The sequence below is a fragment of the Hemicordylus capensis genome, chromosome 4 (assembly GCF_027244095.1).
Source record: "Hemicordylus capensis ecotype Gifberg chromosome 4, rHemCap1.1.pri, whole genome shotgun sequence".
NCBI classification, from domain to species: domain Eukaryota; kingdom Metazoa; phylum Chordata; class Lepidosauria; order Squamata; family Cordylidae; genus Hemicordylus; species Hemicordylus capensis.
The window spans coordinates 120,804,306-120,822,009 of NC_069660.1; the positions used below are offsets into that span (position 1 = coordinate 120,804,306).

General features: G+C 38.5%; 1 protein-coding gene across 5 annotated transcripts in view; it reads left to right on the top strand.

Moving 5' to 3' along the window:
- HS2ST1 (heparan sulfate 2-O-sulfotransferase 1) overlaps window positions 1–15,122 on the top strand; it is a 157,933-nt gene extending 142,811 nt beyond the window's left edge. For 4 of the 5 annotated variants that reach the window (XM_053244923.1, XM_053244926.1, XM_053244924.1 and 1 more), the window contains 4 exons: window positions 3,120–3,258; window positions 5,367–5,464; window positions 6,636–6,793; window positions 8,585–15,122. In XM_053244923.1, the coding sequence (XP_053100898.1) occupies window positions 3,120–3,258; window positions 5,367–5,464; window positions 6,636–6,793; window positions 8,585–8,811 (622 nt within the window). In that variant the 3' untranslated portion in view covers window positions 8,812–15,122. The remainder of the gene's footprint in view (window positions 1–3,119; window positions 3,259–5,366; window positions 5,465–6,635; window positions 6,794–8,584) is intronic. The other variant, XR_008306030.1, reaches the window with a different exon arrangement.
- The last annotated feature ends 2,582 nt before the right edge of the window (window positions 15,123–17,704 follow it).

Below are 17,704 nucleotides of genomic sequence, written 5' to 3' on the forward strand. Positions count from 1 at the left end.
AGGTGAGGCATGAAGCAAGGCCTCTTCTGCTGATCTTATTGGCCAGGCAGGACTATGTAAGAGGAGATGGTGCTTTAAATGCCCTGGTCCCAAGCCATTTAGGACTTGTAAGGGTAACAACCAGCACTTTGAATGGTGCCCAGAAATGGACTGGCAGACAGGAGGAATTGCCTGACATTAGTGGAGAAACATACTGAACAAAACTGTCTCCAGTTGAAGCTTCTGAACGCACAGACAGCCCCACACAATGCATCACAGTAGTCTAGAGTCCTGATGTAAGTAAAGAATGCATGATAGCATAATCATATGTAGTTTACAGAGATTGTACGTGCCCTTACAATGAAAATTCATTACAAGCATTATGTGTGTGGGTTGAACACGGTGGAGTTTTTCCTCCATTGAAACCCTCAGAACATATGCCCCCTCCCTTTATTCTCCATTGCTTAACCGACACTAGTCTGGGAGTAACAGTAGCTTCCAAAGTTAATCTAAAAAGGCGTGTATGACTTTTTAGTCTGTTGCAACAAATGCAGTTTAATGTTTATCTTCAATTCAAGATAAACATGAAGAAAATAAAGTGGGAACACCAGTAGCTTCATAATGTGTATTTGCCTATCCTTATATGCACAAGATATTATCAGGTAAAGAGTGCTGAAGGCTACAACAGCAGGTGAAATGTTTCAGCATTCAAAGAAAAAAGAAATGGCTCCTGAACTTCAATCTCAAAAAATAGAAATCTAAGCATAAAATTGCATTGCTTCCTCTAAACTCAAAAATGCAAGAATGCTATATTAATAAACCTCTTGTGTTGAATACCTAATGAAATAATAACCTTGCGAACAGCTAGGTAAGTGTTACTTGTCCTATACATTATTCATAGAATAAAGCTTAAAACGTTTTGTACATTCTGTAACTTTTCAGTCTAAAATAATCGTTTTTACCTCAAGAAAGGCAGCTAAGCAATTTCACAGATTTCCTTCATATGCATATTTTCCTCCAGGGCTGCATTATCCTTGTGTTTTCTGTTTGTTACCCTTTCACCTAAATGATTTATTTTTCTCCCTGAAACAGCTTGCTTTCTTATATTTGTAGTTTTCATTATTAAAATAATATATTGAGTGCTATGCTTGCTCTTGGCAGTAGACAAGAGTAACTTTTGGTATGTTCCTATAGTTGAGGAGTTTAAAATCCTTCAGCAAAGATGCATCCTCCATAATAAACTCTGGCATAATGTTTTGTTACTATATGCTCATGAAATTACATTGAATTTCAAAAGTTTTTATAACAGCAGTAGGAGAATATTTTAAAAATCGAACTAAGAGGATAGGACAACACCACCATTGATTTAAAAGGAGTTTCATATTGTTGCTGTCTCATTGACTCCTTTTTAATTTGTTGTGTTCTACTGAGTGTTACTGCTACTGTCATAGAATAATGCTTCCCTTGAAACAGACTGTTTATCTTAGAGTAGTGCCAACGGGTTTTGGGCCCTTGTTATGTTAATTGTGTGTACAAAGCATTTGGAAGAACTTGTTCCACCCTTCTTAAGACTCTGACAGTATCCATCCAGCGAAATCCACCATGGACAAGAAAAGGTATATATTGGACTGTGCTGAGCCACTCTTGGCAGGTTCTCATAGTGGGGCATGACACATTCTTGTGGCACATGATTTTGGGACCAAACTCCACTTCACCTCTTACCTTGGTGGTAGCATTTCTCTCTTCCAAACTACACAGCTGTCACCACTGCTGAGGGAAAGAGAGGAGACCTGTGGAACTGGCTTTACCTTGCCTTGTCTCATTTCCTTCCCCAGTGAGCCCTGTACTGGGAGCTTTGAACCTAGTAGGTACGTGTTCAAATAGCTGTCTCCCATATATCTTGAGGCAGCTTCCAACACAATAAAACAATATGAATAACAATTAAACAAGTTTAAAATAATCATAAATATTGTAGTACAATAGGATTGGCAAACCATATTTCAGAAGGCCCTCCCCACCTTTTTGAAGTCCTAGATTCCAGGCTTGTGGTGTTAGATATTTTTTGTAGTTCATGTTCATATTCCTTTAAACTGACTTATATTTCACACTTCAACAAAATTGACCAGAATGTTACACTTTTTAAACAAGGGGAAAAGTTAGTTGCTGTGTATCAAAACCATTTTAAAAACCCCTTTGTAGCTCTTACGATACAGGAAATTAACTCTGTTCTGCTAAATCAGCAATACTCAATATGCAGTACGGGGCATATCCAGCCAGCAGACCATGCTTATTTAGTCTGCAGGCTACAAAGTGGTAAGTTGGTGTGCAGATGTTTCTACACTAGACTGGTAAACATGAACATAATTGGAACGGCAGGTAAATACAAGTCTGTCTTTAGAAGGCAACCAAAGTTGCTAGTGTGTACAGCAATATGTACATAAAATAATTGTCACTGGTACACTTAGATTATTTTACTTTTGCTTAGTTATTCACAAAGTAGTTGTGAAAAATATTTGAAATGTTACATGAGAACCAAAAATTGAAGTATTGAATTTGGAGAAATACCATTGAATCAAAGAATTCTGATCTGTTGAATTGGAGCAATATTTAATCATTTATCAGCCTACCAGTTTGTATGAAGCTTAATCATTTCTATATAGCAACAAGAATTTAGGAAAGCAGTAGCAATCTCTGAGCGGTTCTTTAATCCTCATACTTTCCCCTCATCTGGTCTTTGTAGTCACACCAGCTGCATTACCTTCTTTATTACAAAGTATAGTTTTAAAAGACTGCATCTGTTCAAAGCAGAAGTTTCAGATAGGACTTCAGTTGATAATACTGTACTTGCTAGACAAAATAAATTGAATGAATGTGTGTAAATATTAAACATGCATATTTAAAATTCACCAAAGTGAAATGTATTTGGATATGTTGCTTTGATCTTTTTTTAAACATACAAAACCTAAGAAATCTATATACCTTTCTTCCATCTTAAATAGCAAACGTACTATTGCCTACTTGTTGATCTCTATATGTGGCAAAATGGCATCATCTTTTGAAACAAATTTGACCCTAGATCTACTTTTAAATCATACAGGAAACACTTTTGATTTGTCAACTGGATTATCTTTCTGTTTCAGATTTGGCGTTAAAAAGAAACCAATATACATCAATGTCATAAGAGATCCAATAGAACGGCTGGTTTCTTACTATTACTTTCTGCGTTTTGGAGATGATTACAGGCCTGGACTCCGTAGGCGAAAGCAAGGCGATAAAAAAGTAAAAGAACATCTTGGCAACTTTGTTGATGGGCTAGACTTAACAGTGCAGACCATAAACATACTGAAAACGTAGATAACACAGCTTTTCAAAAGTGAATTTGATTCAAGGTAGTATAAAGATTAGATAACAATTTGGGCAGTAGAGGTGACTGAGTAGGTGACTTATCTTCTATCTGTCCATAGGCAAGAAGTGAAGCATACAGTACATATGGGACTGGTAGATGCTCGTGTGTGTGTGCTTGCACGCTCCTGGGACTGAGTTATGGGTGGAACTTGGCTTCAGCTAGGTTCCATGCTACATCTGAACCTGACTAGTGTCTTGGAGTTCTGCAGAACATAAGCATAGATAACAGTTCTCCAGCATTTTAATTTTATAGAGCAAATACAAAGGATTAATCCTTCAACAGGCCAGGTTTTCCTTATACATCCATTCCCAACCCCCATGTTGCTCCTTATATAAGCAGCATCTGTACTGGAGAAATCTGCAGATTATTTGACACTAACTGTGTGACCAACCAGGTCAGTCTGCAGGTGGTAAAGTGAAACCAGAAACAAACTGCACATGATGGACTGCAGGCAGGAGTGTGTTCCTCAGTATTGTGCCAGTAATAGTCCCTGCATAGATCACTATAGTGATCTCTTGTGGTACAAACAATATAGCTTGCATTGAGCAGCCCTCAAGGACACATTTTTGAGGGGTTGCTCTTGGCTGCTCATTCTCACATTTCAGCCCTTGGCTCAGGGCTGAAGGGGGAAGTTGGCAAAATTATTAGCACACTACCTCAATGAGCACGCATGCTGCGGTATTCCACAGCACGGGTGCAGGCTTAGGATATCAGCCCATGTCTGTAAATTTGTAAGACATCTGTATTTTCAGGCCTCCTAACATAAGGTAATTAAAATGTTTTTTAAAACTGATACATATCCACGACCTTTTTCGCACATAGTCCATTTGAAGTCACATTTTGTAGCCACAGAAACCATGCAGTCATTTTTATTTCAGTCATTGACCAGAAGCATTATCACACACAGCAGAACATAATTTACATAAAATGTAACAATTTAGCCACTGAGTTGTTGTACTTATAATTAAAATTTAATTTAATTATAAATTTAATATAAAAATTAAATTTTTAAGATAAATTCATCTGAGTGACCAGGAAACGTCACAAAATAAGGCAAAATAAGAGTTGAACGGTCATTCTTATAGAGGTCACAATATAAGATAACATGTTCAGTAGTCTCAATATCACCAGACCCACAAGGACAAAGTCGGGATGGATAAGGAACCCCCCCTGAACCGCCCATAAAGCACCACTGTAGGGAGCTAAAGATAGCGCCCACCTGAACTTAGAAAAGGTGATATTATTTAAATATGCAGCAGGTTTCGTGCTGAAAAGCTGATCTCCAAGGTATAAACCTTTTGGGTTTTTAGCAACTTCAAGCTGTAAATCGGTGTCAGAAATTCGTTGTTTGATCAGCTTCCTAGCGCGGTCGTGGCCCAAACTAATAAGCATATCAGGTGAAAACCCATAATATTGGGATTTTGTTTTAACAAGTTGCTTCCAAGTAGAATTGAAATTATCAGTTAATACCAAGGGTGCAAGTCCAGATTGGGAAAAGACTTATTTCAGCCAAGATGCAAAAATACATTTCCAGTATTCCGCTTCCAGAGAGCCAAGGCCCACCTCACTCCTAATGACAGCATTAGGAACACATCTAGGAAGCTGTAATATAGATCTAATGGATTTGGACAAACCATGCACAGATGTACTGATATCCATAAAACTGGATGTGGCTCAGCTTTTTACACACTGCAGTAGTGATTATCAAAAAAAAAATAATGCATTGAGTTCTGCATTCACCATCAGCCTTCACAGGACAACTGTCTCAATGTATGGTGCAAAAAATTGGGCGTAAATGCAGATGGATTCAAAATCATGATTGCCACATCCAGGCACAATTGTGGAAATGAGCCTTTTTGTAAGCTATTGTAAAGCAATGTACTTGAAACCCAAGCTCATTTAGTAATATAACCACATTAAGATGTTTGATATGTAAGATGGAAATTTATAGCTAACTCTTGAGTTTTTGTCTTTGTTCCAGACCTTTGATGAATGTGTAGCAGCTGGAGGCTCAGATTGTGCCCCAGAGAAACTCTGGCTTCAAATTCCATTCTTCTGTGGCCACAGCTCTGAATGCTGGTAAGAAGATGAAGTTGGCTTAAGTTGCTGATCAGATGCATTATCAATGTGAACTGTATATAACCAGAGAGAATATGGAGCAGAGTTTAGATTTTCACACAGAACAAATCACTAGGCTGAACCACTCTTTACCTTAATTGCCTGTGTCCTTGGGATATTTTTCCAAACAGTACCAAACAATAGCATTGTCTTGCGCACTGCAGCAGAACATTTTAAACTGTGTATTCCCTTTCTAAACTTCTGTTAATGAATTGATAGTTTGAATAAAGATTCCATAGTTTTATCACTCAAATAGTTAACATTTTATATAAAGAAAAATACATTCAACTTGTGCTCTAAAGATGGCCACTTTTAGCTTGGGAAGTAGACTTATGGCAACTATAATTAAATATGGATGGATGGATGTCCATCACAATGTGAAACCATTTCCTCTCTAAAAGTATTCAGGAAATTGAAGTTTGGAGGTTGTTTTATCATACAGTAACTCCAGTCAATACAGTTAATTTGTCAGTAGGAGAAAAGGATTAATGAACATGAAGGATTCTTTTCTCCAGGTAATAGTATCCTCAGTGTTTTGTGTCTCGAGGCCATTTCAGGTGTAACACATTTCTTACACTGTAGTTTTGTAGAGGAGAGAAATGTCTACACAATTACTTACGCAATTTGCTTTTTCAGTTTAGGGCATGTGCAAGTGTTTGTGAAGTATAAGGGACGTTATGAATGCTTAACTTTTCTAGAAAACTGACACATTTGCCCCTTCATTAAAGTGATCTTGCTAAATGCAAAAGTTCTGAAATCTGTTGCAGCAGACTAGTGCCTGGCTCAAACAGGCCTTTCAATTTTTGAACACACTTTTACAACAGCAAAACCTTTCTGCATTGAATAGTTGCTCAGCTCACTTGAAAAAGGCATTAGTGTTATCAAGAAGCTAGAAATCAGAGCCGTAAATCTTTTGACATCTAACCTAGGCAATGAAGAGAGCAAAAAGTGGGGAGCAGGGAAAAAAGTGAAGGAAATTAAAAATGTGTGTGGCTGAAACTTTGTTTTCTTGCCTGTGCAAAGATAACAGCGAAGTCATTCTTTTAGCCTGGTGTGAGAATATCTAAATGAAGGGAACCAAAATTCTTGGCAGACATCAAAACCTTCCTGTAATTACTTTTTATCGTTTTAGGAATGTGGGAAGCAGATGGGCTTTGGAACAAGCCAAATACAACTTGATTAATGAATATTTCCTAGTGGGAGTTACTGAAGAACTTGAGGACTTTATTATGTTGCTGGAGGCAGCTTTGCCCCGTTTCTTCAGGGGTGCTACAGAACTCTATCGTACAGGTATTTCCTGAGACAGTGGTTCAGTTTTTTTGTAATTCCAGAGGTTGACTACCCATAAGTACATACAATGCTGGCCATGTGATTTTGCTGCCTGAAGCAGACCACCAAACGGTGCCCCCTTCCTTCCTTTTCTGTTAAAATCGTTCCCTCCCTCCCTCCCTTCCTTCCTGTCTGTTCGGTGAAAGGAGAAGCGATGTGGTGCCATTTTCACTTCTGCAAGGAATCCATGAGGGAAGCTGCTGAATAGGCTGCAGTGCCACCCTTGAGAACTGGCCAGCAATCTGACATCTGAAATGGCCTGCTTTAGCCTACTTCGTAGTAGCCCTGCCAGTACCCATTTCTAGTTTCCCTTTGTGTGCTTGCACAGTGCATTCATGCTTTCTCCACTGATTTCCTCAATGTAGTTGAGAAGTCAGTGAAGCATGAAGAACTCTCCTTGAGCTCCAAACACCAACCAGAAGTTTTACTTGCACAGAGGAGTCTGTTGCTGGAAGAAAAAGAGAGGAAGAGCTTTTTGCCTTGTATGAGAAATCTCAGTGGGCCAAACTGATCTTAGAGTCGGACTCCATATTTTTCTGCAAGGGATCGTCCTTCCTATATTTACAGTAAAAATGACTGGGAAAACAACCCTACAAACTTAAATTATTGCCTATATGTGCTCCTCTTGCCACATCTCAGAAGATGCTGGATTTCGTTCATGGTTGCAGCTAGACTTTCTCTATATAAATAGAATGTTGAACCAGCATCCAGTGTAAAGGTGGAGTAGGAATGAGTGTTGCCCACCTTTTTAGATGATATAACATGTGCACAGAATATTTTCGCTTTATTTTAATATATAACTAACAATATAGTCATGATGGCTGGTGTGTGAATGTAGAGGGAAGGCTTGCATATTGCAAGGGCTCTGGGATATACCTTGCTTTTCTGTGTGATCTGCACATGTTGTACCCTCCTGCAAGATTCTTGCCAGAGAGGGCTGGGCTAGAAGGCAAGCTTTTCCCTGACCATTATAGGTACCACATGCTTAGAAATTTCATCTCAGGGAAGCCATTTATTTACATTGAGGAAAGTAAAAAGGTGTGTATTCAAAACACTGATGAGCAAGCCTCCTCCCATCTGCATAGCCCCTGAGTTCTGTTTCTTGGTTAGGGTGGAGTGCAAGAAAACCTTGGGACTGGCTCTAGTAGCCATACCACCCCAGTCATTTCTCCCTAGATTCTTGGAGGGCAGTTCTAGAATGTCCTCCAGGAGTTTATAAGAACAGGAATTCACAGTAAGAAAATTTCTTTTTAAAAACAAACACACTCCAAAAACCCTCTCTAATCTGAGTTTACTGTGAATTCTGTGAAACAAACTGCTTTCCTAATCATTATGCCATTTGTATCTTATTAAGTTTATCATCAATTGTACTGAATTTCCAAATAGACATTAATCATGATTGAAAAAAACAACTTAAATGGATATGTGAGGATATGCAGTTTTGTGCACATGTTTCCTTATGTTTTTAATAATTAAACCATTTAAACAATGAGGGGAGTACTCACTATGAGAGCACACTAATGCAAATACATTCATGTTTAACGTTGGAGCTTCCAGTCTCTTGGGTCCCAGCAGCTTAATCAATCTTGGCCCAAGTTTTGTCAAGTTATGGTACTCATTTAGCAGCCTGCTGATTAAAGAATACCCTTGTGTGCATGCATGCACACAACCCTTCTGGGCTGTGTTTTGGGAATACTTGAGTTATAAGTTAAAGTAAGCTTATGATTGTATATGTGTATATGTTGCTTTTAGGCAAGAAGTCTCACCTTAGGAAGACTACAGAGAAGAAACTTCCCACAAAAGAAACCATTGCAAAGCTGCAGCAGTCTGAAATATGGAAAATGGAAAACGAGTTCTATGAATTTGCACTGGAACAATTTCAGTTTGTCAGAGCACATGCAGTTCGGGAAAAAGATGGGGAACTGTATATTCTGGCACAAAACTTTTTCTATGAAAAGATCTACCCTAAATCGAACTAAAATCAGTGTATACTGCTAGATTAGGGGACTAAACCTTTGTCTACATCCTTACTGTTCTCAGCCCCAACTTTTAGATCGCTGATACACCAACCAAGGCACTTCTTGGGTAAACTCTGGATTGCTCGAAGAAGATGGCTGCTGACTAGATACGTTGGTAATGCAGAAGTATAAGCTTCAATTTGTTCAGTACTTTCCAATGAGGTTCTCACCCCACACCTGAAGAAGCCTACACATTTGTTTACAGAAACTAACCGCATACCAATTGTAGCTAAAACCATAAAGGCTTCCCTTTATGCTCTTTTTGATTCATAGGACAGCTTATTTTACTTAACCTCATGGGAAGAGGAAGTTGTTTGTTCCCTAGCTTCAACATGGAGATTTGGGTTGTATACACTTATGAATAATGTTAATAACTGGCTGACATCTGTGTTTTGTTCTTGTGAATTCATATCACATGACATTCATTGGAATGTTCAATCATGTTCTGCTGAGAAATGCTGCAGCTGGACGTGCCCATATTTATAAATGTGGGTTTTCATTTTAAGAAGCTAGAATGGTCATCAGTGGGTTTAAAAATTCAAATTTCATAGTGATATTGTCAAAAGGCTAAAAATCAAGGCTGTGTTCTTTTAATACCCTCTGTTCTTCCTACAGATGTTGAGGAAACTCTTACGAAGCTGGCTTTTGCCTGTACATCAATATAAAACATACAGTGAATTCTGTATCATCATTGTTCCATGGATTCTTTGTACTTCAAAGAAAACTACTGGTGAATCCATATTATGACTCTAGTGAGTTGTGGTATGGTTAGGGTTTTCCTACTTAGATACTTTTACCTGTAGAATATTTTTACTAAGGTGCTTTATAATGTGTTTTAAAGCATTGCATTTGCAAAAGGAGTAAAATGCTGTATATAATGCATATTTTATGTATTTGGACCAAAAGGTTACAAGTAACTAGTTTAAAGTGCATTTGCACCAGTTTTGTTGTGTGTGAAGTAAAACCATCCAATCTGCTGCTCAAATTCCAGTTTTGAGTTGACTCTAGGACATCACTGAAATGTACTTCAGTGACCTCACCAACTTTAAATATGCAGTGTGTCTGTCCAGAAGCCCTCTTTACAGAAAATTACTTAATCTGCATCCTTTTTATCATGCTTAAGAGGAAAAGGAAAATGGAAGCATGTGACCTGGTCAAGAGAGATACAAAGAAATTGATGTCAATATGTTCATGGAACTGCCTTATGTTACTTTCAGTAAACTTGCATTTGCCATTATTAGCACCTTATAGTACTTATTTAGCAACTGTTTAGATGCTTGGACATCACATTTTATTTTATTTTAAAATCAAGCAAACTTGCAGTTCTAAAAATTCCTGAGCTACTCATGTTTTACCACAAGTTGTTTTTTAATGTGTATTAAAATTTGAAGATTATTTTTAGTTTATTTCAAGCTTTGCACTTCACATTCTATTTACATTTGGTAGGATGTTAGGACTGCAGTGTAGAAGTATTGATAGGGGAATACTTTACCAAAATTATATCTGCTATACAAACACAAAGAGGTTGACTGTTGCCTATAAACTGAATGTTTGATGCCAAAAACATGATCCTATTATAAAAGGGTAATGAGACTGTTAAGTAAAGCTTTTAATTTGCCACGTTCTTTATTTGCCTTCCTTGTAGAGATTTAAAAATAGCACTGCCTTCCTATCAGTTTCCTCTTTTCAGCTGGCAATCTGTTATATTCTTTGCTCTTTCACTGTGTTACTGTGAGCCAGAGTGTATTGTAGCCGTTGGTCCCAGCTGAATGAGATATGGGGAAATGAAATTTGGGACAGGGAGGACCAACTGGTTACTTGAAATATAGCAAATTTGTGAACCAATGTGTTCAACCTCAGGTGTTGGTGCTCAGAGCACAACTAAAATCTTGATGGTTCAGGCTGAAGGCTGTGTAGTGGTATGCATTGTTCCATTCCTGTGTGGTAAGAAGATAGTTTAAGGTACTCAGCCTCAGGAACAAGGGGCAGTGTAGCATGGAGTGAGTTAGTGCTAGTCGGTAGACACAAAGTATAATTGTGTTAAGTGATTTTCAGGTCTGCAGTATGGATCCTCTGACTCACAGCCAGAATTCAGGAGGCAGTTGACTACCATCCCTGGCAAGATTTCCACTGTGGGCTTGCCCCTAAAGCCAAAAGGAGTATGTGCATATTAATTAAATCTTAAACTTTATCTAAACATGGATTTGGGGTTCATTTTTTTTAATACATCCAGTCAGTATAGGAAACAAAGTAGGCAGCAAGTAGATAATTGAACAACTAGAATAGCACTTTCCTCAAGTTTCCCAAGTGCTCATTTGAAACGCACATTCTAGGTATCCTAAGTCACAAACGGTGTTTCTCGTGTTACGTTCTGCATCATGAGCCAGCATCATAGGCACCACAATGGCTGAGGGGAAAAAATGTTTCTCATGATACTTTGGTTCTTACTAGCTGTATGAAGGGTTGTAGAATTATGGAATAGGAGGCTGCAGGAATGTTAAAGATAGTGGCCAGAAAGTAGAAAACTTCTTTAATGCAAAGGGATGATGATCTTTTCAAGGCAAACCATATCTAGACCCATAGTACACAACTCTTTCTTAAATTATCTGTACTTTTCCTAATTGCTCAAGTGTTCTTGAAGCTGTTTTAAACTACTTTGAAAAGAAAGCACTGAATAAAGGGGTTAATGTTTACATATTTGAAATACAGGTATCTGAACACTTAAAACACTTTTGCAAGTTTGCAGAAGTAACTGGAAATGTGACTTGTATAGTCTGCTTATCTTGACAGTATTTAAACATTTAGAAAAGAATTCACCCAAGGATGTTTTGTTCTCTACTTGTACATTATTTCACTACACAAGAACCAAAAATATTTAAAGTCAGTTTCTTGTCCTTCGAGAGAAGCTTTGGAGTCTCTGATATATTTTCTTGATTCTCAGTATCAGCTATGCTAGTCAGGACTCTGATGTACTAAACAGCTTCTTATTCATCTGCAGCTAAAATTCTCTGGTCTATTCCCAGTATTCGCTATTTGCAATGTTTAGAAAATTCACTGAGATCTAAACCAGTGTGAGTGGATACTCTGCTCCTATGCAGACTTCTGAGCTCTTTTGTTCAAGAGACGGGTCCTTTCAAGGTCTGGGTGTGATGCAGCAGCATCCTTTAAAGGCACAAATAGCTGCCATCAAAAGGATTTTTTTTTCCATCTCCCAGTGTATGAGCATAACTGTTTTGTTCATGCAGTATATGGGGTTGAGTCCTACCCCTTGTTTTCTTAATACAAAGCCCTGAATATACCCTTCTGAAAACAGTGTTTGAATTTGTAAAGAAAAGATGGAGGGGAGAACCAAAAGCTGAGAGAATTGTGTTCCTAGGTGGCCAGATAGGTTCATAGTTAATTAGAAATCTAGGGTATGGATCTTTTAAGCCCAAAGTAGTTGCTGGACCACATAATTTTAGCGTTGGAAGAGACTTTGAAGGTCTTCTAGTTCAAGCCCTGTTAACTGCAGGAATTTGCTATAGCATCTCTGTCAGATGGCTGTCCAGCCTTTATCTGTAAACCTCCACTGTGCAAAGTAGACTTAGGTTAGGTTAGGTTGTGCCATTGAGTCAGTTTCGACTCCTGGCAACCACAGAGCCATGTGGTTTTCTTGGTAGAATACAGGAGGAGTTTACCATTGCCATCTCCCATGGAGTATGAGATGATGCCTTTCAGCACCTTCCTATATCTTTGCTGCCTGATATAGGGGTTTCCCATATTTTGGAAAACACACCAGCGGGGATTCGAACCAACAGCCTCCTTTTAGGCAGGTTGCTTCTTTTGTCATAATGGCTAGCTTGAATCTGCTTCCTTATAATTTCAACCCATTGGGCAGGACTAAGTTAGTCATTTAAATTAATAGGACTTGGTTCACCTATTTCAATGCAGAGACTTGAAGATAGCTGTCATATCTCTCTTTAGACTTCCTTTCTCCAGAGTAAACATACCCACTTCCTTTAATTGTTTCTCATAGGACTTGGTTTCCAGACCCTTCATCATCTGTTGCCCTCCTCTGAACCCAATCCAATGTCCTTAAAATGCAGGACCCAGAATTGAACACAGTATTCCAAGTGCGGTTTGATCAGCACAGAAAATAATGTTCTTCCTTCCACCTTCTGAAAGATGAAGTTGTCAGCAACACCAGTTTATGGAACATTCCATTATTAGTAGAGTTGGACTTTAAGATGATGTCAGGATGGTTGAAGTTCTGCATTACTACTACAGCTCAATTACTACTACAGATTAATTTTTTTTCCCCTTGGACTTCAGGGGTAGGGAAATTTTGATTGATTAGCTTGTTTGCTCTGGGTCTCCAGGTAGATGTAAACCTGAATACAATGTGTACTGGTCATATAAAGTACAGTTCTTTAGAAATGCAGTCTACAATCTGATTATTAATCAATAGGACTGATCTCATTTAAATATTTAAGGCATGTATTAAGAAGTACAGATAGTGGGAGTATTTGAATAGGTGGCTTAAGGAATGTAAATTATTTGACAAATCCCAAACTTTGGTTTGGGAAAGTGCTATTTTTAATGTGGTATTTCACAGATTTGTTAGGTAGTATCCAGATCCTAAATATCTTACCATTTATCTAGTGTAGCATTCCTGGTGTAACAGCACTTTCCCCAACCCTGTTAATGATTACAAGTGAAAGCTTCATATGCACATGTCCCTCTCCTGCCAGCAAAGGCAGCTCCATTCATGTGAATGGAGGCTGCAGATCTCTGGTTTCTTCATCGAAATGAACAAGAACATGCATTTGCAAGAGATGTGGCTGTGAAATTGGAATGAAAACATGGAGACCTTGCATTGTTGCACTGTCTGCATGTATGTTTGTTTACTCCACAGGCCAAGGTGTTGGTCATTTTTGACTGGGTTGGGTATCCCTGTTGATACCCAAAACCTGATCATACTTCTCCTTTTTAAAGAAGTTTTGTAGAATGATCAAATGATACAGATTCACTGACTTTTTATCTTCTGCTTCGAAAATCATATTATGCAAATCTAGTTATAAAAACATGTATTTAAGAACAAATCAGTGTGTGTTGCAATTTCTAGTTATTGGTATTTTTTGGCAACACTTACATACAAAGTGAAAGGTTATCCACTTAAACTAAAGCAGGAAGATTTTAGACTTTCAGAATTGTAGCAAACAAGTGCTTCGGAATGCACAGTGTGGGCTGTTTTAAATACTGTGTACTCTTAAACAGATTTCCCCCCACTCTAAGTCAGTGTATCTTAGTTTAAAATGGGAGTTAAATGTATTATCACTTCTGAAATGTAGCAAAAGGGAAAGTAGTCTTTCATGGAATCTGGATTGCATCTTCTTAGATATTATTTTGCATTTCTAAATATGAGCAGAGCAGCTGTCACTGCATTCTCATCATAAACATTTGCCTGTGTTCAAAACTCTCACTCTCTGACCCTAATGCCATATATTGGAATAAAACCCCACTGATTTCATTAGGACTTACTTTCAAGTAAACATGCCTAGGATTGCAGCTGAAATGGGTCCAGTTATACCCATCTCTCCTTTGATATAATGTGGTGTTGGAAGCATTTTGTGTGAGGAATGATATATGATACCTAAGCTATGCTGCAGACAGAGCACACTGAAGAGCCTGTACCATGTGCACTGCCAACTTAGCTCTTTAAAAGTGGAGCATTTTGTGACTACTGGAGAGCAGACTAGAGAGTGTGTAATCAATGATCAGTTGCCTAGATATATCCTATTTTGAGTCCATGCAGCTATGTAACCTTTTGTGGCACTTATTTATAAATGGAGGCCCTTGTAAAGATTTTTATAGCAGGTTTGCTATAAGTCTGTTTAGATGCTTGTATTTCTCCAATACTCAAGTTTTAGGAAACAAATCTGTTGCTTCTGTATTAGTCGGATCGGTGAGCATTTCAGAAGCAGTGTCGAATGTAACTTTGAGAACATGGATTGTGCCTCATTATTTTGTTTAAATATACACAGCTAAATAGTGCCTTTTTTCCTCACAATCCATGTTAGAAGATGCTCACTCCTCTGTTTTCCTTTCTTCACATACTGATTCAGTTGTGCAATACTCTCCCAAATTTGAAACCATTTTGTCACATCTGTTTGAGATAATTGCTTCATATTTCTTAACTTTGCTAAGAGCTTTCTGTTGTTGAAGTGTTTCAGTTGATTACCTGATGCAAATGACATATAAAATAAAATACCCATTGGGAAAGGGGGAGCACAGTCTGGTGCCTTTTTCTTCTTCTTTTTAAATGTCTTTGTAAACATTCACAATAACTGCAATCAATATAAGCATACAGACAACTGAGCCTAAAGCTATAAACATGGCAGGAGAAGTACGTTTCATCATAATTCCATAACCTTTGTGCAATTTAGTATGCCTCCAGTAGAAGAATAGGGCTTTACATTCTGTGCAGGGGAAACCTTCACCGGAAACATTTAAAAAGGTGGGACAGTGTTTCAGGGAAAGCCTGATGTCATTATTAAAATTTAGGTGGGTGAATGAGTCGTATCAGGGCTGCCTGTAGAGAGAGCATCTGAACAGCAAGAGATTCATGAATTTCCTTCTTTCCTAAGCAGGGTCTACCCTAGTTTGCATATGAATGGGAGACTACATGTGAGCACTGTAAGGTATTACCCTTAGGAGATGGGGCTGCTCTGTGAAGAGCACTTGCATGCACAAGTTCCGAAGTTCCTTCCCTGACATCTCCAAGATAGGGCTCTCCGAGAGAGATTCCTGCCTGTAACCTTGAAGAAGCCGCTGCCACTCTATGTAGACAATACTGAGCTAGATGAACCAATGAGCTGACTTGGTAGAAGGCAGCTTCCTGTGTTCCTATGACTGAAATATGTATTAAACTGAGGTAGTCAAAGCAATGAGATGGCTGTGTCAGAAATGAAACCATAGGCCAAGCAATGCTAGGGATTCATTTTATAAGAGCAGCAGATAAGTAGCAGGAGCAGGGCCAAAGGAGGGGTACCAAAGTTGACTGAGGGTTCTGGAAAGCAGCTAGGTTGGAACTAGGACTGTTGGGCTTGAGTGGTTGTAGCACACTCTGATTTACTAGCTAACAGCATGTTGCCTTAGCCAATCCAATCCCAGCTTGTGTTGATGGAGGTCTATTTGAAATGGCAATGAAGCAGCCCCAGTTACCAGCACAGGCCTGACAGGTGCTCTAGGTGATGGTAGCTGCTATGGTCCTGATTGAAGCTCTCTTTCACGATCTGAAGTTGTTAATTCTAAATGATTTTATTCTTGTAATTCAGGCCATTGGATGTACTAATGAAGACTGACTGAGACGATCTGCAATCCTGAACACACTAGTGTGTTGCTGTCTCATATTTTCAGAAAAAGCTGAATATCAAGAAAATGGTGATCTAGCCAATGACACCTTCCCATATGTTACCCACAAGCTGTAATCCAATAAACACATCCTTTACAAGTGTACTAAGCTCTAAACGTACTCTGCTGCAGCTGTCTTCTAGCTGTAGGATAGTCAGCTGACTCCACTTCAAGTGCTTGCTTTGATCTCTTAATGGGATAGTTCCTAAATATTTAGTCGTCAGCATTACCCCCTGAGGCAACTGTTGTATGAAGTTTCAGCTCTTTTTAGGATGACCTGTATATCTAGCCAAGGAGACTCCTGAAGGTTAAATCTACTGCCAGTTTGGGGAGGTAAGGAAGATGGAGCAGGGGTTGTCTATCTTATTCCTGAACTAGATGTAGGAATTGCCCTTAAAACCACTCTACATTGCCCTTGCACGTGCAGCTCCTTTCATTCAAGCCTGTATATCATTTCTCCTTAAAAACTAGACAAGTAAAAGTGGAGAGATCAATTTGCATGGCCTGTAAACGGGTACAAGCACTTCCTTCAGAGGCACCTTTACCTAAATTGAAATATGGAGCCACTCAAGTAATTATTGCCAAGGAACACGATGATGCCTCAATATGGTATATATTAGCATCCTATAAAAGCAATTTTTTTTCAACCTTTTATCATGTCACATTACTTACCAAGGAAATCCTTTAGAACAGATGTTGTTTTATGAATAGCCTGCTGACCATCCCCAAATCCATTGGGGATAAAGCATATTTGTCCATAGCTAGGCTTTTCTGCTTGTGTGTTTTTCTGGGTGCTGCATTTGAACATGGCACACAAGTTTCTTTGCTGCTTAATAAAATATAAGAAGCTGCAAGTGAATCTCAAAGCAATATCCAGATGTTTTCTTCATGTGTAAGTCCCCCCTCCTGCTGTGACCTCCCCCTGGGTTTCATTACCACATAGCACAGATGTGGTAACTCACAATATGAGCTAATTTAAAAAACAAATAATACTCTTTATTAAAAAATAGACCCTACAAAGAACACCTGTGGGTTCAAAACGAAAGCTTCAAGACCTTTCAACTTGTCATAACAACCCACTGTAACCCCATCAAAATGAAAGGGGCCAGGCAAGAGTTTCTGCCAATTTTTATAAACCAAGGTTGTTTTAGAGAGTCCCCTTTCAAGTCGGTCTTCATGCTAAGAGTATTATGGTATTTATGTGATAAAATGTGATTTTACATTCATATCAAAGGGAATTAGGTTTTTCTACTTAAGACAGAGACATGTTACACTTGATATTAGTGCTGATTCAAATATTTAAGGGTTCTGAAACATCTCAATTTATTGAGTGGACAAAGATACTCAAAGCACCTTAGTAATACTCGTGTCATGTCATCGTGGATATGGGTACATGATCTACAGGGCTCTTCAGTCAATGTAGCACAGGTGACCGTGTGTGTGTGTGTGTGTGTGTGTGTGT